The 20712-nt window shown below is 46.5% G+C and overlaps 1 protein-coding gene across 2 annotated transcripts in view; it reads right to left on the minus strand.

The window, feature by feature from the left end:
- The window catches only part of NTRK3 (neurotrophic receptor tyrosine kinase 3), a 204031-nt gene that overhangs the window by 31483 nt on the left and 151836 nt on the right, over window positions 1-20712 (minus strand). For both annotated transcript variants that reach the window (XM_058847127.1, XM_058847128.1), the window contains exons 13-15: window positions 8416-8546; window positions 4211-4383; window positions 176-419 (exon numbers count right to left, since the gene is read on the minus strand). In XM_058847127.1, coding sequence (XP_058703110.1) covers window positions 176-419; window positions 4211-4383; window positions 8416-8546 — 548 coding nt within the window. The remainder of the gene's footprint in view (window positions 1-175; window positions 420-4210; window positions 4384-8415; window positions 8547-20712) is intronic.

Raw genomic sequence — 20712 nt, forward strand, 5'->3', positions numbered from 1 at the left:
AGGAATGAACAGGATTAAGGACAATGTTTTAGGGATGCCTGATCAACTTCTGTGCACACGTTTCAATGAGGTAATAACAAAGTAAGTGAGCCCAGGGGCTCCAAAAACTGATTTACTGTAACATTTCCTATCTCCCTTTGCTCTGAGCATCAGAATGCCACTGCAGCTGCCTTACCCTGTAGTAGTCAGTGCTGTAGACGTCTCTTGACATCCCAAAGTCTCCAATCTTCACCAGCAGGTTGGCTCCAACCAAGCAGTTCCTGGTGGCCAGGTCTCTGTGGACAAAGTGCTGGGAGGCAAGGTACACCATTCCAGAGGCGATCTGGCTAGCGATGTGGAGCATCTGGGATAGCCCTAGCTCCCCTTTGGCTTGTCGAGGCTGCCCATCCACGAGGATCATAGCATCTGGGCCATGTGCCCTGTGGGGAGGAAAAAGCAAAAAGCACAGAGTTGGGTGTGTGAAGTGGCCAGGAGACAGGAATCCCACACAGTCACTGTTCTTGCTGGATGGGGACCAGCCCCCAGCTCTGCACTGTGAGGATGGACACACAGCTCCAGTGGAAAGGAAGAGAGAAAGGCTTAAGAAAAAAAAACAGGAGGTTGAAGGAACATCTGCTGGGTGAGTGGGTGCCATTTATCCTTATCCTGTCCTGTCTATTGCACACAACCTCTTATGGCCACAGATGGGGAGACACTGCCAGGACAGACTGCCAGGACAGAGGGACCACTGGCTTGAGGCAGCCTAGACACTTTTCTCTGGCAAGACCTCTGCAAAGCTAATGAGCATCCAGGTATTTACATTTGCTCCAGTTAATTCTTATACTGTTGAAAACCCCCAAAGGCAAAGATATCACCCCCTTTCCTTCCAAAGCTTCTGCTACCTTATCTCTTTATCTATCCCAAATAGCCTCCTCTCTTTTCCCCATATCACCAACAAACCACTCCCTGATCAATACCAATATAGCCAGAGATCACAGGAAATGTTTCAGAAGAACATTAGCAGATTCCCCCCTGTAAAACCCCTTTTTATGTCCCAGAGGTAACACAGGTACTGTGAACTGTGGCAGCACAAGCACAGGTGCAAAGTTTAGCCCTGGATGTCAGCAGGTGCAGAGAACACCTTGGGCAACAAAAGGAAATATTTTGCTGAACCAAGTGCATTGTAAATGCAGGACTTTAGGTCAATCTTATTCCTGTCCTGTCCCTTTTTTGTCCCCTTCTTTGCTGTGTGCCAAGCTTTTCTGTCGTGCTCCCTTTGTGATGCTTCTATATTGACAACATGCTGTTATCCCTGCTTCAAAACTGCTGCTGACCCAGACAGGAAACAAAAGCTGGAAAACCAGTAACCAAAGGAAAAGGGGGAAGTGATGGGCACCCTTATGAGCAGAGAGGGATGTGGTCACTGCAGACCCCGAGGCAGTGGGGGTTGTGCCAGCCTTGCCCCCCACCCAACTTGTGGGCACACTCCCACGGACACCATTCCTAGGGATGCCCCCTGGAAGGCCAGGCCTGTATTTCTACATGCCAAGACCTTTTCTATCAGTATTTTCTGAGGCAGGACACCACCATTGCAGCCTGCCCTGGAGCAGACAGCAGGATCTGTTGTGGCACCACCAGCGTGGTGGCCCTGGGAGGCACCAGGAGCCATCCCAGCAAACACCACCACTGGCCCAGCTGGTATGTGCTGATCCTGCCACACCAGCTAATGCTGCAGGCCACTGAAACTCTCTGTTCTCTGGGAAGCACACAAAAGTCTAAAAACACTGAGGGGAATTTATTTATTGTGCTTTTCTCTAGGAAACTGGGTCTAAAGTGAGCCTCTTCCATTTTACTGCTTTTCCAATTTCTGCAGTTAAACTAGGAAAAGTCCATCTGAGTGTCTTACAGACTCCCCGTGTCCCTGGCCTCCAGTGGCTGGGAGACACTGTCTCCTGCTGTGGGCTGGGTGAATTATTCCACAATAAAACTGCTGCTTGCTGAGGGATTCCAAGCAGCTCTGTATCACCAACCCTTCCTGACCCCCTTGCTGTCCCCATTCCCCACCAGCAGACACCTTACCTGACAAAGCCCAAATCCTCTTTCCATATGACCCCTTAGGCATTCTGAGTGCCTCTTTGCAGGGTCTAAGCTCCCTTGTCCCCAAAGCCATCTTCCTTTGGGACACAAAGGGTTTTTTCACTGCCTATCACATTCCAGCATGCAGGGAAAGGAGCACATAGCTGCTTTTTCCAAGGCTGCACAGGAAGGAGAAGCTGGCAGCTAAACACAGCTGGAAGATGAGAAGCTGCAATCCCAGGGACCACACACCTGGAAAAGTTTCTTTTCCTTCATAAAGGCCAAAGATAATACAACAAGCTTTCTTTTCCAGTGAGACTGGAGATTAATTTCATCAGGCATGAGTGTTTCTCAGACATGTCCCAAGGAAAGATTGGGACATGGCAGTGAGTGGTCTGTGGCTCCAGCATGATTTCAGCCTTAGGAACGCACTGCTGAGTGAAGCAATTCCATCAGGCATTGGCAGTGGGCACAAGACATCTTTCTGAGGCACTGAGAGAGCCTGTTTTGTGCTATTCTCTTTGGGAGGTCAACTAGAACAGTGAGAGAGGTTGTTCCTCAGCTGTAATATCTGGCTCCTCTAGGGGAATAAGGTTGCTGGTTCTGCCAGGAAAAAGGATAGGTCAATTTTGAGTTTTTCTTTGTGAAGCACTTGAAGAACAGCATCTCTCGCCCTCTTTCTCACACTGCCTGCCTTCAGACACAAGGCTGAGGCACTGTCCTTAACACTGCATCACCAATCTGGGCTAAAACACCCCTTCAGCCCAGCTCATGGTTTCATGCTGGTGACAGAGTTCAATCTGCTGCTGCTGGGAGGTTGCTGAGACCTCCAGGCACCACAGAAGAGGGTCCCAGGTAACCAAGGCTGCTCCCCTTTCAATGTGGGTCTGAGGAGCTCTGTAAAGCCAACAGCCTTCACTTGTCTTACCTTGACAAAGATGTCTTGGATCTCTCCAGAGCTTGAGACAGGGACTGAGCTATAAAATCCTATTCAAACTACCTACAACCGTACTGAAATGAGGACAAAAATCAATGTGGGAATGTTCCCAGCTCACCCACTGCCCTGCAAATGCCCCAAAGAAACTGGGGAAAGGTTGGTACTACTTGGCAGAGGAAAAAAGAAATCTCTAGGATTCTTCCTTATATTCTTCTGGTGTTGGTGATTGCTTAGAAGTGAAAACCTCAGAGAAAAACTTATGTTTCCTTGTCAGAAATTGTGTTGGTAGAAAAATACTCAGTGAGTGTATCCCAACCCCAGATCTAGACCTGCCAAGCACAAGATTCTTGTTCCTCCTGCAATCATATTCACACTTAGCAGTCAAAACAGGAAAATATCAAGGGTCCAATTTTCTAAATATTGGGAAATAAAACTACTAATTATTTCAAGAGGTAAGTACCACTCCACTTGCACGTAGGTTTCAGAGTGGAATTTCTGTTCTGTGGCAGAAGAGCACCATAAACATCCTCCCACAGCTGCTCCCTGGTCCTTGCTGCTGGTGGATGCAGAGCACACAAATGATCTGCCTCAGGCTGATGAAATGGTTGAATGATGATGGGGGGCACTGGGGGCTCTGGCAATTTGCATCTCTCTAGAGACAGAGAAGGTAATTACAGAATTTATTCAGGCCTTGCCTGACTTCATGAGGAGCCTGGTGCCACAGGTTAGGGACCAGGGATCAGGGATGGATCCCACAGGCACTGCCTGAGACTCCTCCAACATTTCTCAGGTCTTTTCTGAATGCAGGAATGAGAACCAGTGACCAGTAAATGCCCAGGACACAGATCAAAGACACCAGCAAATTTCTCAAATGAATATTTTGGTTCTTGTGCTGTTGAAGCAGGAGCTCAGTGGCCAAGGGAGTGATGACAAGTGGCCTTCCTTCTTCAGCAGGACATGGCTTAGCTGGGCATGCAGGACTCAGAGCTGCTGCCAGCTGTGGCTTCATCTCCTTCCATCCCCACAGGGCAGAGAAGGATCACAGCCACGCTTCCCGCAGCTTCAAAATTGGTGAGGTGGGAGATGAAAACCCTGCTTTCCACAGCTCCTGGGATTACCTAAGAGAAAATGTTGGGATAGGGCTACTGAAGCCCTGAATCTGGTGAGTACCATCACCAGCAGCCCCACAGCACCTCCTGTGCCCTCATTCCCACATACCTGAGGAATTTGTTGAGGTCACCGTGCTTCATGTACTCGAAGACCATGATGAGCGGGTCGCCGTCGCCGCACACGCCGTAGAACTTGACGATGTGCTCGTGCTGCAGGTTGGTGAGCAGCTCTGCCTCCCGCTGGAAATCCTTGCGGGCTGCCAACGTGGGGTCTTTCAGAGCCTGGAATAAGGGATGCAGACACGCACAGAGTGGGCTCAGGTGGGGGAAAAGCCAGAACAAAGGGGTCACAGCATCTGCGAGGAGCTGATGAGGAAGGGAGGGGAACCACTGGCCCAGTGGTACTGGGAGGGCTGGTGGCACCATGTTCGTGTTTCATTCTTGTAGCTCCTGTCCCATGGGTTCCCCAGCTCCTTTCCTAGGCAGCAGCAAACATGCCTCAGAGGGTAATAGCTTCCAATTATTCCCAGCTTGGGCAGAATTTATACTGGTGACCTAGGGGTAAATGGCTTCATATCTCATTATTATTAAATTCCTGAGCCAGCCAGTCCTTGCTATCCGTCTTTTATTTTGAAATAGCTGACTACACTGCCTTTATTCAGAAGATGGATTTGCCTGGCTGTGCAGTTATTGTGTGGATTTTTCAAACTGCCTCTGAAGAAGGACACTGTCAAGTCTTTTCTCATAATTTTTAAAATCATGTTTTTATTCCCTGCTGTTTATAACAGCTCCCCTGGCAGACTGATGCTGAAATCAGTATCCTTATTGAGAATATCTCATCTCCCACAGTTTGAGAATGCCACTTTGCCATTGCAAGGCAACTTGCAGGATGCAGGTGATGTGGACCAGCCCAACATTGCAGAGCTGCCATGAAGATGTTGCTGTGGCTGTAGCTGATGATAAGAGAGGATTCTCCAGGGTTGAGTTCTGCCTTGTCTGTGCATTATTGTGCAGTTGCATTGGAGAGTTAGCTTGAAAGCAGCTTGTTATCATCTCAGGGTATCAAGGGAGGGAACTTGATAAAAAAGTTTAAGTCCAGAATATTTGACAAGATGAAATGGCCATAAGAAGCAGAAAAGTCTTTGCAAACATTAAGAAAATGAAGGGGCTGGTTTTTGAGTTGCTGGTTCTGCATCATATTCATCATATTCTCTGCATCCTCCACATGCCAGGAGTGTTTAGGACAAATTCTGGCTTTAACTGTGCAGCCTGACAGGAGCTGAAAAGCACTTGAGTGCTGAAAAGGACTCAAGGAAACTTGTTCCACTTATCCTGTGTCTGTCTGATGTGCACCAGTTCCCCTTCAGTGGTGGGGGACACTGGGCAGCTCTCCCCTTACCTACACACAAATATAAAATATACCTGCTCCCTTCCCCATGCCTTGCACCTCCCCATGCAGGCAGCAGAGGTGGCCTGAGCAGCTGCAGGCTGCAATTTATGTGCAAAAAGGGATGCTAAACATCAGAAAGCTGCACATGGAGAATGGGACCCAGCACTCCGTCACTGCACCTGGGCTGGCTCCAGAGACTCCTCCAGAGAAGGTGCTTTTCCCCTTGGAGCAGACCTGCTGTGGGGCTTTTCCCCAAGCCTTAGGACACTGCCTCATCTGGTTCTGCCCCCAAACTGCTGTTCACATGGCATAAATCTATTTTAATTCTTTGCCCTTTGAGATAGCTTGACTAGAGATATTTAGATGAATGTTAGTTACATGGTGCAGATGGCAAAGCATCCATCCTCATCTCAGGCACCCAATTACTTTTAGTCATTTAATATCTTCATAATGTTGATGCCACCCTATTTGTCTGCAGGAAAATAGTCCCTTCTCCCATCACTCTTTTCTCCCCCTTTTTTCTGTGGTTGCACATAATATTTCAAGCTGCAGTGAGTTTAGGTTTCATCTCCTTCACACACAATAATTTTTATAAGGTGTTAAGATCGTAAGTTTGTTGATATCACACACCAAAAAAAAAAGTTATTAACCCCCTCTCCTTTGCTAAGGTAGCACAGCCAAGCATTTAGAAATGAGGGAGCTGGAAGGGATAGAACAGGGAAAAAAGACCAGGACCAAAGAAAGAGAAGGGATATCTCAGTAAAATCAGTGAAATGCCTCTCCCAGGAAGGTTTGGGGTGGATTTCTTTGTGCCTCCATCACACAATTCTTCCATAGCTTCTGCCAAGTCCCTGAGCATCTGCGGGTTGCAGCTGTCACCACAAAGTGCCAGTTGTTCCAATATTACCTGGAAAAATCCCCTCTTCTGCAGCATCAGGGCCAGGTCTCCACAAGCACCATGTGTTTACTGCTGCAGGAGGGCCCACTCCGAGTCAGGTACCTGCTGTCCATGGAAAGAGAGGTTGGTAACTCCATCCTTCACCTAAAGCAGATCTCTTCAGCTCAGTTTTCCTGCTTCTGCATCTCCCCTCTGCAAAAGGGGATGATACAACCCCTCCCTTGCTGGGAGGCTGTGAAAATGGGTACACTCACATCTGGGGAGGTTCCAGCACTGGAGTGATCCCCACAACGGAGCAGCCACAGAGAAAAAAAAATGAGATGTTCAGAGAACATGCCCTGAGCACAGCCCCTCTGGCATTTCTAGTACTTGACTTTGTCACCTTAACACTCTGCTGGATATAGTGTTTGTGAATTTCTTAGGATGCTTTTAGAAGCAAGCTGAATAAAACAGGAAGCTTGTCCATGCATTCACATCAAAACTCATTTTATCTGCAGGGCTGCAACCTTGAGATCTGCTAAAAATCTGAGTCCATTTAAGCAGGCAAGTAACACAGCCCCTTCCTTTGGCCCTGGGAGAGAGTCCCTGAGAGCAGGGCAGAGGCAGGCTCTGGGCTGTGGACTCAGCTGCCCTTAACCAGTCTGTCCTGCTGCTGCCCGGAGCTGTAGTGACTGGGGAGGTAGTTCTCAGCCTCAGCTGGGGGCATGAGATCTTCAGGAATTGCAGCCAAATCTCAACTTAATATGCAAAGCCTTTATTCATGTCTTTTTTTTTTTTTTTTTTTTTTTTCCCCTTCAGACTTATAACGTGGCCCAAATTAGAGGGATTTTTTTCCCTGCCACTCCCAGAGCTGGCAAGAAGCCAGATTCCAGGGCCCTGCTCCAGAGCTGGAGTTGTATGATCTTGCAGGATGAAAGGCACTCTGGAGATGTAAGCTCATAGTAGCAATTAACAGAAACAAGTTTGGATGCTGTCTCTGCCTACATGCAAATGAAACTCTGAAGAGACTCGGGAGCCAGGCTTGCTGAGGGATGGCTGACACTGATAGGCAGGTACCAACCCTATAATCAAACAATTAATCATGTGGGTGTCTTCATGTCCTCGGCTTTAACCAGTCTCAGAGGTGAAAGGTGCAATCTTGCACTTCACTGCCGGAGCAAAAGGGGACAGCTGAGCTAAAAAAAAAAAGGCTTGAGCTGCCAATGATTAGAACAAGTCACAAGCAACTGGATGCCTGCAGCACTTTGCAGAGTGCTGGAACCTTTTTCCCTGTAGAGCATCGGTTCAAATGCAGACCTTGTTCCAAGGAGTTAGGAAACATCGGTTAAATCCAAGGGATTAAACTGTGTCTCTGCCAACTGGTGCCACTTGAGAGGAGAGCACAGTTCTGCACTGAGTACCAGAGCCACACTGATGGGGCACAGCTCCCACGAGGAATATCACAAGGATGCAAGCAGCACAGCACAAGCCAAGCTGAACTCGTGTTGGCTTAAAATACCCAAAACAGGAGCAACCTGTGGCTATGCAAGCAGGAGCAGAGTGGAACTGAGCCGAGTTGCTTTGCCCATCTTGCAGCAAATTGATCCCAGAAAATTGGCTCATCATGCTTAGCTTTCATTGCTCATTTTGCTGAGGCCTTTTTATGTTTCAGCTTCTGCATGTTACACAAAAAGATAAAATCCAGAAGGAGCGGGGCCGCAGTGGCTGCTGGAGGGAGGTGGATCCACACTGTGCTGCTGCAGCTGCATGGGGGCTCACGGCTTCCAGACCAGCCTCTCCTCCCTGTCTGTCTCCTGGCTGTGTCAGCAGGAAGGGAGGCTTTGGCACTGCTGAGAACAGACAACCTTGAAGCGAAACACTGAAACTTTGTGTGACTAAGTGGATTTACCACAATCTCCGGCATCAGATAAATCTCCACCCCTGGCCCCCAGCCCTCCCCTGCCTCCCTTTCCCACGCAGGCTCATCCAGTCTCGCTTCACTGGCCAGCCCCTGCCCTACTCTCTGCCACTTTCCCTTGGGATTTACCTTCACTGCCACCAGCATTTTGTCGTTGGTGGGGCTGAGGTTGTAACACTCGGCCAAGAACACCTTCCCAAAGGCACCTTCTCCCAGCTCCCTCTTCAAAACGATGTCTCTCCTCTTAATATGCTGGACATCTGTTGGAGGGAGGGGAGGAAGAGGGAGAGGGTTGAGGGAAGAATGAATCAGGGTTAATTCAGTGAATGGAAAACAACTAATTCAATTTTCTTGCAAGCTGCAAGGGAACTGAAATTGCTTCGCAAAAATATCTACAGGGATCTTTTTACCCACCCACAGAATGCAGCCATCTCTCTGATGGAGTTAGTCTCATGCAAAACATCTGTGAGGAAAGTACTTGAGGTTTATCAGTTCTCATGACAAGCTCATGGCAAGCTCATCCTCAGGGAGAGGAACCTTCAGGGCAAATTCTGCTACAAAGACATGAATCTCTTTGGAATGATCCTGGAAATAATCCATCTCCTGTGAGATGTAGCAAAGGTCACACCCTTCCAATGAAAGGCCAGGTGAGATTAGAAGGTCCTGTTGAGTTTTGCATTTCAGCTGGGATTAGTTTAAACTCAAACATGACAGAGTTTTGAGGCTGAAGCTTGGCAAGTCCAAGCATTCCCAGGAGGAGGAGGACCAGTGACCCCCAGGCTCCTTAGGGCATTAGCAGGAGCTGGCTGGAAGTGTCGAGTACTGCCCCACAGCAGGACCCTGACCCTGCAGCCTTCCCCTGCACGACTCTTCCCTCAGAAAGGTCATCCCAGGATACCATCACTGGCACAACAGATGAACTGAACCCATTAGTTTCAATGATCCTTTCCACTGACATTTAGGACAGCGAGGACTGACAGAGAATAGCAACTGAGGATTCAGGAAGAATCACAAGAGCAGTAGCTTTTAATTTACCAGAGGTACAGGAGGCCAGTGAAAATTGGTTTGCTCAGCTAACAGGTCATTCCTAAGGATTAAATCTGCCCAGACACCAGGCACCTAGAGGGGCAGGGAAGTGACTGTGGGATATCCACTGACTCTGTGCTGTTATTAAATGCCACAGGTTGGTGAGAGAACTTGCTCTCTTCTGAGGGAAACACTAAGGTACAGAAAATCTCTAAGCACCTTTCTGGCATCACAGCACCCTAGAACTCCTCAGCAATAAAAAAAAAGTTTTTTTAGTGCTTGGAATGAACTGTAGAAGCAGTTAGAGATGCATGGCCACCCACCACAGCATTTTCTGGAGGCACAGCACCCAAAACATCATCTCTGTAAACTGTCCTTCAGCAGAGCTTTCCATCACCCTAGAGATTTGTGGTAGCACAGAACACTCCCAGTGGTCGTGGCAGGCTGGTGGAGAGCTGTGCACTCTTCTCCAGTGCTCAGTGAGCAAAAGCTGATGGATGAGAGGTCTCCTCAAGCAGAGGCATTATGTGGGACAGTGCCCTCTTTCCACTACAGTGGGATGTTCATAATCCTGAATCTGGACCACTTTTGAGCCTTTTGCATCTCCTCCTTGTGCCACAGGAGCTGTAAAGGCATGTGTCCCTTAGATTAGGTGCATTTCCCTTGGGGCACTGCTGATGAAGGAGGTGGAAGTGTCTAACTCTGGCTTTCAGACTGGCTGTAGGGACACATCACAATTTGTCACCAGCTCCTGCCATCCGTTCCTGCGGCCCAGGCCCCGAGCAGGCACCTGTATCACCCTGAGGGACCACGTGCCTGACAACATAGGTACCACTTAATGCATCAAAAAGCCAATGGAAAACAATCATCCTAATGGCTTTCATGCAATTAAGCTTTTTAATTAGGAGCTCAGAGGCAGGTTTATGGAGCTGCCATCTCTGGGCCCTTGGCTTGCTTGGGAAGACGGATGCTGAGAAACTGCACGAGCAATGGGCCTTGTAATGAAAGACACCTCTCTGGGAATTCTCATTGACCTTTCTTAATTGTTCAATAGGCTGAAAACTGTTTCTTACCGATATTAACAGTATTAGTAACATTAAGGCACAGGTTGGTAGGCACATCCAAAATGACTTTGGTTTTAAACCTGCAGTGGCAGCCAGGGAGAACGAATCACATGTGGACTTCTCCTTCTCCACCTGGTTTAGCTGAGTATTTAGTGAGTACCTTGAGAGAACTGAGATACAACGTGTTGAAATGTAAAGTGATGCACTTGGGTGAGGAAACTCCTAATATAAGAAAAGCTCAAATGACACCAATTTACCTAAGAGAGTAGAGGAAAAGGGGTTTATCCTCTTCGTCTTGGCAAGCATTTCTATAGCACTCGTCACTACATTACCTTGGTCTTCCTGTATTGACAAACCACTTATTTGCATTCTTGGTCTCGCAAATAGCAGCAATCAAGAAAGATGTGAGGAATGATCTTATAGTAAGAGAAGCCCAAGGATATTTTTAAATACTCAGAAATGTAGCAATTGCAATTGGATTGTCCTATTTGGTGTGAGATGAAGTTAAAAAGGAAAGAGTCTCAGAAAAACCAGCAATACTGTTTAAGAATTTTTGTACTTCTGATGAGCAACACCATGAGAACTGAGGCAAACCTCTCTTTCTAAACTCTCCAGGGTCTTGACCAAAATTTTCAACTCCCAATTTTTCCTCCCAACAACACCTTAATAAATTAGCAGACATTTCTGAGAGCTGGCATCCAAACAGTGTAATTATGTCTACCTTATTAAAATAATATCCCATCTGTCTTCGAGACCAGGTTTTACAGCTAGTTGTTAAGAGTCACCTGAGAAGTTTCAGGGGAAATTTATATGAAGAATTAAATGTGGTATTGTGGCAGACAGAACTGAATTGAGGGAGAAGCAATCCTTTGCAGTGGTGGACTTCTGCAGCACTGTTGGATTTAAAGTTAACTTGGGTGGTTATAAAAATAAAAGGGTCATGAAGTTAAGTAGTTTGACAGCAACCAGACAATCTTAATGTAGAATCAAAAAAGTACATTTGCTGATCACAATTTCTCTCAACCTCAAATAGCCATAAATTTTGCTTCATAGTATTTTAGGCACAAATGGAATAATAAGTAAGCTATAATAAATTGCTTTTTCACATGCTAGAGGCCTAAAATAGTGAAGTTTAGATCAAATTCTTCCCTTCACGGCAAGATCAGCACTATGATTAATTCTAACCCACCATAAAATACAGGCTTTAACCATAAAGCAGTGACAAACCCCCTCGGCACAGTGTGGCCAGCAGCGTTATTGCGCTCACCTTGCACCTCCGCGCCCGCCCGTCCCGGCTGTAACTCATGAGCAAGGCCAAATAGCCATGAAAGATGCTGTGCTGCAAGGGCACCTCAGAGGTTCATCTGCATAAATCTGTTTACCTCCTCCTGGAGGAAGCGGAGCCCTGTCTGATAAACAGCTGGTGTTTATTTGTTTTAGGCAGGCAGTGCTGTGTTAATCTGTCTCGGCTGTGTTGCAGTCAGCCCTGTAGACAAGGTGTATGCAAACTGCCTCTCCCTAAGTACCACTCTTTTTATTTTTTCCCTCCCCATGTACCATTAACTTATAAAAACAAGACAACAAGACAATTCATGAGAAGATCCTGTGCAGAAGCCACAGCAAGACCTGACAGGAAAATAAGGAGAATTGACAGCATGATGTGAACTCATTCAAAGCCGTGCTGTACCTACAGGAAGGATGTGAGTGCCTGACACTGAAGTAATTCCACTTTACAATGAAACATCTTCCAATCTTTGTTTTTGGGATCATTATGTTTCTTCATGACACAGAAGAAAAGTTGGGCAGATTCCCCACCTTTATTTTTGTCCATCAAGATTTAACACACAGAGAAGGTGTTTCAAACTTTTGCCTTCACTGTTGTTCTGGATAGCCCCTTAATCACATCAGAAAGCACCTGACCTGCAGCTGGCTGGAAATGGCCTTAACTCAACGATGGCACATGGGGGTAAGTTAGAGCATTAACAACAGTCTGGGACCCACTGTTACACATGGCCTCCAAAGCAGAAAGTTTCCTTTTCTCTGGAAGAGTCAAGGCAGAAGGGTAGCAGCTTTGGATCTGCAAAGGGATCTTTACCTAACCACCTCTGAACCTTTTGCAGGACAGCTGACTTGATCTGTGCTTAAAGTGAATTTCATCAGAAAAGTGGCTGTCTGAAAACAGAAATTTCTTCCTCCCCATCACCTGCTCCTGTGTGTCCTTAGTCATGTCTGTTCCTCTCTTTGAGACAAACACCTTCTAGTTTGCTAAACTTGTGAATCCAACAGAACCATGGGATACTGGGCAAGAAGAGAGAATAGGATTAATTCTGCTTTTCTCATACATCAATCCACCATGTCCCAGTAGGTCATTTCTGCACTGGTCCTTGTGACAGGGCCTGGAAAAATCAGATCTTTTCCACTTACATCACTGTTTCTATGCTTCTTCTCCCATCTTTTATATTGCAGAGTCTCTTTATCTTAGGGCAAGGTCAAGGTAAAAAGACCCTGACTCAACCTCCAAATTCCAGGTAGAGCATATGGAGCTGGTAATAGACTGTGTGCAATGAAAACATCTTGTTTTGAATAACCACCACTTTTCAATCACATGAGCGGATATTCAGGAAGTTGTATGAGTACATTTCATGAATCTAATTTTCCAATTACTGTCTCATTTCTAAATCAATCCCGGGCATCAGATGAAGAAGAGATAGGTTCAGTGACACTGCAAATTCTGCATTTCAAATTCCCATCACAACCAGTATCTTTAAAACCGTGGTTTGCTAATACTCTTGAAACCTGGATGCACATGATTGTGTTTGGACACAGATGACTACAGTGGGCAGAAGATGGACAAATCAGGCTGCAAACAAAACAGAGTAAACCATGAGCAGTGCCAGTACTTAAGTTAGGGGAAACTGAAAAACTACCAATAGTGGATCATTTACACCAGGTCAGTTTCAATTGTTAAATTAATTAATTTCAATTAATTCCTCACATCTTTCAACCCCCCAAACAGCAAGCAGTCTGTCTCCTTGTATTTCTAGTGGGTTTCCTGACCCTGGACTATTAATTCACAAACAACCTGTAGCTTGCTGGTGGAATAGAGCAAAATTATAGACATTTTTCCTTTTGCTGCCCTCTTTATTGGAAGATTCCTTTTCAAGCCTAGAAAAGACCAATATAAATTTTCTATAAATTTTTCTTCTCTCGAACATGTGACCCTATTTTCCCTAAAGGTAGGTTCTTTCCTGCACCTCTCCATCACCAGCTCCTCCCTCCATTTGCTTTTTCACATCATGGCATTTCTTCTCTCTTTTTCTTCTTCTCTATTTTTTGCCCCTCTTACTGTCCAAGCCCTGTTTTAAAACTGACTTATTTTAGATCTGTTTCTAGGGTATCCTGATTTGGGTCTGATCCTGGGCTCTTTGTAGTTATGGTCTTGATTTTCATAAGCTTCTAAAACCTCATTTGCATTAACAGCGCTTTATAAATGATAACAACAATGACATTTTTCAGCAGTGGCTGAGTCATTTGCTGTAACAACTAATTTATGCCAAGGAATTGTGTCTTTTCTTTCTACATAAGTTGTCCACAAAAAGGTAGCAAAGTTCTCACTTAGTCAATGTGATTCATTCATTTCTTCCTCAACACTGCTGGAATAACTCTGGAGAATAAATGCTGCACAGCTCCGCCACAATTAAAATCAAATAAACAAAGCTTACAATTTACACTGGAAATCTTGTCACCACGATGTGTAAGTGGCAAGCAGAGAGCCTTTCATGTCAGGCAGTCAATCACAGCCTGGATGGGAAGTGAACGTCTCAATGAGTTACCCAATGTACCCGATCAGAGCACAGCACGTGCATTGGGCAGGACCATATCAAAAAGCTCTGCCACTGGAGGGCTGGCAAGGCATTCTCTCACCAATTTGTCTTATACAGAGAGAAGATAACAACAGGCAAACTGCACGGAGCCACAGTTTCCCTCCTCACCCTGTGCAAATCCATCAAAGTCAATGGAAGATATTGATTTCAATCATGGACTCCTGTGAAGTACACATAAACAAAGGGAGAATCAGTCCCACATCGTTTTAAAAATGGAGACATAAACAGGCTGTTTTGTATCTCTGCCTGGACTCCAAGTAGGTAGCCCTTCACTTCTGGTGGCTTCTGTCCCAGCTTTGACATGAGCCACCTCTGGGAAAGGGCCCAGGTACACGTTCCAACAACTCGGCATGGTGCCCAGACACTGATTCTTTGCCAAGTTCCTCTGTAAGGCACCCTTCAAGGACTTGGACTCAAAAAAGTCATGATTATAAGCACCAAGCAGTTCTGATACAAATCATAGTGATTTATGTAAAGCATATCTGAATCTTTGGGAACTTGGTGGAGCAACCACAGCCCTCAGCTCAGCAAACAATCGTGCTCCTTCATAAAGACCTTAAGAGAAAGCTGGTTTATGTTTCTGCAGTTCTTTTAATTTTCTTTCCATCTGCTTCATTCCTTGGGAGCAGCGCAAGGCATGAGTGCAGATCCCAGGTGGGAAGGAGGCTTTATTGCTCAGCTGACCCAGCAGACCCAGAGCTAATGCACTACATGCTGCTAAATGGACCTTGGTAAAAAATAACAGGCCTTGACGCATTTAGCTGGACATTCTTGGCTAAAAGAATTATCCAGTTATACCAATCTACACCAGGAGCTAAAGTTCAGTGCAATTGAGCTCAGGAAAACAGGAGAGGAGCAACCTCTGCATGCCAGATCTTTGCTGCTTTGGAAATACCTGACATCCACCATTTCCAAGCGTGCCTCTGGCAATCAGGACATCACAAGCTCCACTGGCTTTTGCTGCTGCAGTAGCAGATGGAGAGGAAGCCCTGACCCAAAGCACTGCTTTTCAGCTTCCAGCTGACTGCAGCTAGCCTTGATTTGAGGGAGAGATGCTGCAGAACAGCCCTCAAGCTCCTCAGAGGGGTGTGATTTGCAGGTAGTCCAGTGACTGGATTAGCACACCCTGAGCTGCAGCACCAGCTCCAAAAGCAGCCACACAGAGACCACCACCACCAACAGTACAGTGCTCTTGGAGCTGAAGGGAAATGGAAAGGGAGTTTGTGTGTGTGTGTGTGTGTGTGTGTGTGTGTGTGTGTATGTGTGTAAAAGAGCTGATAGAAAGGCAGAGCACAGGCACCCCTTAAACCAACAACTCATCAGAGGCAACTCTAGAGCCCACCAGGCTCCCTCACCAAAACACCCTGACAAGCACCTGGAAGCAGGTGTGACATACCTACAAAGTTTAAACCCAAACCAAAGCAAATTCTCATTTACTTTGAGAAGAAAAAATCTGAAAAATAGTAAAGTTAGAATGCACTTGGCTCCATTCCACTTTTTCAGCAAATCCTTTTAAACAAATCACTTTTTAAGCAAAACCTTCTCTCTCACCTTAAACTACCTGACATTCCTATAAAAACAAAGCATAACTCCAAGCCCTTCTCATCCATTTCAGTCCCATAAATCTGGGTACAAACAACTCAGCAATTATTTTATGAAGAGAGCAAAGTGTCCCACAGCTACTGGGTGCTGAGCAGTTTCTGCCAGGAAGCACAACACTGCATAGTCCTGCAGAACCAACAGTTATCCTGGGGAGATCTAAACAAAAGGAGGTAAAGCAAGAGGAAGGATCCTGAGCATCACCCCCAGCCTGACAATGACCACAGCAGTAAATGGAACAACCCTTCAGCACATCCATGTCTTGCACAGCAGTGGGTTCTTGCCTTTGAGTCAGAATCCACCTCCTCCTCTTCCTGCAGATTTATGACTTTCTGGAATTACTCAAGCAAGAGTTCATATCAGCCTTGATCCAACAAGGTAAATTTCTTCACCTGAGCTGCTGTCAAAGGTTAAAATGTCCTTTAGTATGGAGACTTTGAAGACTTTACCAAAAGAAACCGAATGCTCCCAAAGCTCCCTGTGGCTGCCAGGGTTGGAGTTAGGCAGCAGGCAGCTGTAAATAGGTTCCCAGTTGTGCCCTAATCTCGAGTTGTGCTCCAGTCTCTGCCTCTGCTTATTCTACATGTCAAGATCCTCTCAGGTTGAGACAGTCACTCTGGTCCCCATTTCTCCTGTCACCTGTACAAAGCCTGGGGACGGGTGCACCCTGTCCTTGCCAATGTCTCTGCATGCACCAGCTCCTCCTCAGCTGGCTCCCAAGGGAACCCAAACACTGCTGATGGAACCAAAACCCTACTGACATTCCAAGCAAAAGACTTAAAAACCATCCGATGATTCCCAACATCCTCTGCACCTTCTCAGTTTCTGGCTGACACTAGGCTGGAAGGATAAACTGCTTTTTCAGCTTCAGCAGCTTCCGCCTCCTCAGACATCCAGCACCAACTTCTCATCCTGAGGGGACACCTAGGCTCTGCCCTTTGCACATGAGGGTCAGCTGGCATCTTCTGAGGATGAGGGCTATCAAGACATGGGTGGAGAGGGGAAAGAAGAGGGCTGCAGAGGTCTTTGCACTGGCTGAAATGCCCAAGAGCCCCATGACAACACATGACAAAAGGGATCTTACACAAAGCACTGTCCTCACTGATACACTCCAGCAGCCCTTGGAAACAGAGTCTGGGGTTCTTGGCAGGGTGAGAGGAAAAGGGAAAGAGAGAGGAGAAGGGAGTCTTTCTGGTGAGCATGTTTTCTTTCCACCAGCCAGGCCCCTAGGTCCCCTGCTGCCAAAGCACTCAGAATAAAACATTAATTCAATACCACACATTTAATTACACATTATTTGAAAGTGAATTTATTTAACAGAGGAAAATAGTCTTCAGAGAGCATCTGCCTCCTTCAGACTCCTGCGTCTGCAGGGAGGGGGGCTTGGAGAAGAGATAGGAGGCATAATGGTTTGTTTTACATCAGCAGCTATTGCTGTTCTGTTCATCCCTTCAAAAGAGGAGATTTTAAGGAGATAGAGTTGTGTTTTGCAGCAACTTACCGGCTGATTTGATTTTCCAGCTAGTTTTCACTTGATTGGAAAATGCTGCTGCAGACAGATACCACTCGTCTTTCTGTTTTACTATTTTCCAAGGGGAAGGAAGGATTATTGGTGGAGGGTTGGAGGGGGATCGGCTGCCCCTCGAGGGACCACGTGATAGTCAGATTTCAGGCTTAAGGCTTTAACAACACTAATCAGACACTTAACAGCATCCTATTGCCGAGATGGATAATCACAAGAAAGCGGGAAGTGACCGGGTCTCAGCAGCAGCCTGGCAGCTTGGAGAACATCTCCCACCAGGAGCACAGAGCTTGCCTTCTACTCCCAGGGGCTCAGGACTATGGGCTGCCCCAGCCTGGGAGCTGATTCATAGCCCTGCCTGCTACAGGAGGGCTGGGAGCCAGGCAGAACCTGCTTTCAGCAGCTCTGAGCCTCACGTCCCCCCAGCCAGTGCTCCAGTGCAGAGATGGCAGCAGCCCCTCCATGGCTGAGCTGCTGCAGCCAGAAATCAGCTCCTGGCTCCTTTGAAGGAAGGAGTTTGCTTGCAGTGAACTCAGCCCAAGCTTTGGCCTTTGCTGTCCCCTGGCACCCCCACAGTGTCCCAGCAGGCAGATGTCACACACAGCTGGATTAACTGGTGCCACACGAGCCTGTCTCCCAGCCCTCATCCCTGCATCGGCTCTTCCTCACGCTCCTTAATTTGGGAGCAGCGCTGAAAATCTCCCTCATCTTTGCAACAGCCCTGTTTAGACTGCATTCCCCTTCACCCCAAGAAGACACAAAGTGTGCCAGGCACCACCACTGCTCCCTCCAGAAGGTTCCAGCAGAGCTCAGCCCAGCCTGTATTGACCCCCACAGCAGGATGTGTCTCTGGCAGACATCCCATGGTCAATCATTGCCCTTTTTGGCCTCAGCAGACAGATCTTGCTGGTGTCATTCCCATCCCAGCCACCAGCCTCTGTGCACACCCCTGCAGATGTTGCAGCATAGGGTTCAGATCACAGTGTTAAGCTTTTCCTTGTAATTTTGAGTATTTGGGGGGTTTTGATACACTGTTTCAGTGTTGTTCAGTTGCTGCCCTGATTCACAGTTTGAAGGATCTAGCCCTCACTGTAATTGCTAAAAAATTACAGATAGATTGAATACATTCTGGAAAATACGTGACAATTAGAAGGCTGGCACTAAAGAAAGAGGTATGGTTTGGAAGTGGTTCAGACTAAAATTGTGATCCCCATTGCAAAGTCCAGAACAAGAACGGACCCCAAAGTTGGGTGCAAAGTGAAGTATTTTTAGACAAAGTGCAGTTTCCTCCAGATGTGGAAGTGCATAAAGACTTTCAAAAAAATGTGTTGTGACAGAATTCCTGGACCATCTCAAAGCAGAGAACTTGGCAAGAGGGCCTTGTGTTCTGCATTTTCCAGCTACAGCTCCAGGCAGGTTGGAAGTGCTTCTGATTGCTGCCGTCCTCACCACCATCACAAAGGAAAAAGGAAAAGAACAATTTTGAAAGAAATGTAGCCCTTTTTTTTTTTTTTTTTTTTTTTTTTTATCTGTAAACTTCAGTTAGTAATATAATTTCTTTCCCCATGCCCAGTCATTTTCCCACCAACAACTTGGTGGCCATTAAACGAGTGGCTAATGCTGCCAAACCCATGGAACAAGAAAATTCCAGAAGTGAGGCCATATGGAGCAGAAACACGAGGTGTTGAAAGACAGATCTCAGGCCCAAGTTATGATTTTGTTAGGAAGTCTCTCTCCAGTTTTCCCAATTTCCATCTCTCTCCTTCCTTCCCACCTCCTCTGACTCCCTTTCTCTCAGGACCGACACAGGAGGTGTTCTCATGTCTGTGGCTTGATGAGGTGTTCCCTCAGATTCCCGTTTTCCTAACACCCTGAATGGACCTTGCTCTGTCTTGGTTTCTGCCTGAGGTTTCCTAGGATTTCTCCCTGCTTGTTCTGTCTGCACATCCCTTTTTCCATCTCACCAACTCCTGCAGAAGGAAACCCCTGAAGGAGGAGTAATGTGAGACAGCTCTGCCTGCTAGGCTCTAAAATTACTGTGGTTTGGGTGATTTAGGCTATTGTTAAGAGGCAGCAAATTATGCAGAGAGGGATAAAGAGGAGGAGGATCTTACAAAGAAATTACTAATCTGATGGGGAGAGCAGCTGGTCCTCATTTAACCCTCCAGGTCTGTGCATGATTGTGCTCCTTTGGCCTGTGCCTGAGTCACAAATAGGAATGAATTTAGTGCTGGTGCTCCTGTGAGGCTGCACACCAAGAGAAATCCACTTTTCCTCCAAGGTTCCCCTTGCTGTAGAAATAAAAAAATGAAAAAAAGAGGGGGGTAAGAGGAGAGCAGATCAAGATGAGAGAAAGGAGCCCAGCAGCACCCTGGGTCCATCCTGCAGAAGAGGATCCCTAAAGGCAGCAACTCAGCCGTGCATCCACTCCAAAGCTGTTCCACAGGGGGATACAACTTGTTTCCCACTGGCTGTGCAGAGGCTCTGTCCAGCCAGCACCACCTTCCCCTCCTTGGCAGAAACTGCTCTTTGAGGAGTGAGAGGTGAGCCAGAAATAGGTCTCTTGGCTTGGGCTCTGAAAATCCCTCATCACCAGGAGGTCAGCAGCATTTAAGGAACCACATGCACTTGTTAGAGCATCCTTCCCTGATGGCACTGCTTCACTCCTGCCCTTGTTGTGGTTATAAAGGAGAATCCATCTTGGGTTATTGTCTCTGGCACTCCCAGCACAGGGAGAACACAGGGTGATAAAACAATATATATTTGTCCATTTTTCTGTCTGTCATCCTTCCGCAATGTCTCACACTATTATGAGCCAGATGGTTGGGGTGAATTTTCACAAAATCCAGCAGAAATTTCATTGCAAGAGGGGAAAAAAAAGAATCCTGAAGTCTTCTCCTGTAGCCAGCACCAGAGGAAATATACCCAGTTAATTTTTCTTAAAGGCCCTGGTGAGACTCAAGCAAACATTGCTGGTACGCCTCAGAAGACGTGATTAATTGCAGATGGTGAAAAGGTGCATGTTCAGCTTTAACTGAACGCTGTTTGAGGACTGGATGATTGTTAAGTTTGTATTCAAGGCACATGAGGAAGGCAACCTATGAGGATCTTCAGCTACAAAATCAAGATATTATATATATATATATGTATACACACTTTATATATATATATCATATATGGCTTAACATCTTAAATTTAAATGTGTTAGGAAGTTTTACAGCAAGAACATACTGCTAGTGGAAAGGACCAAAATCTGCAAAGTTTCTGGGGAAAGTGGGAAAGATTAATACTGTTTTTCAATTACCTGAGGATGCAGAGGCATAAAAAGAAC

This window comes from Poecile atricapillus, chromosome 11, assembly GCF_030490865.1.
Source record: "Poecile atricapillus isolate bPoeAtr1 chromosome 11, bPoeAtr1.hap1, whole genome shotgun sequence".
NCBI classification, from domain to species: domain Eukaryota; kingdom Metazoa; phylum Chordata; class Aves; order Passeriformes; family Paridae; genus Poecile; species Poecile atricapillus.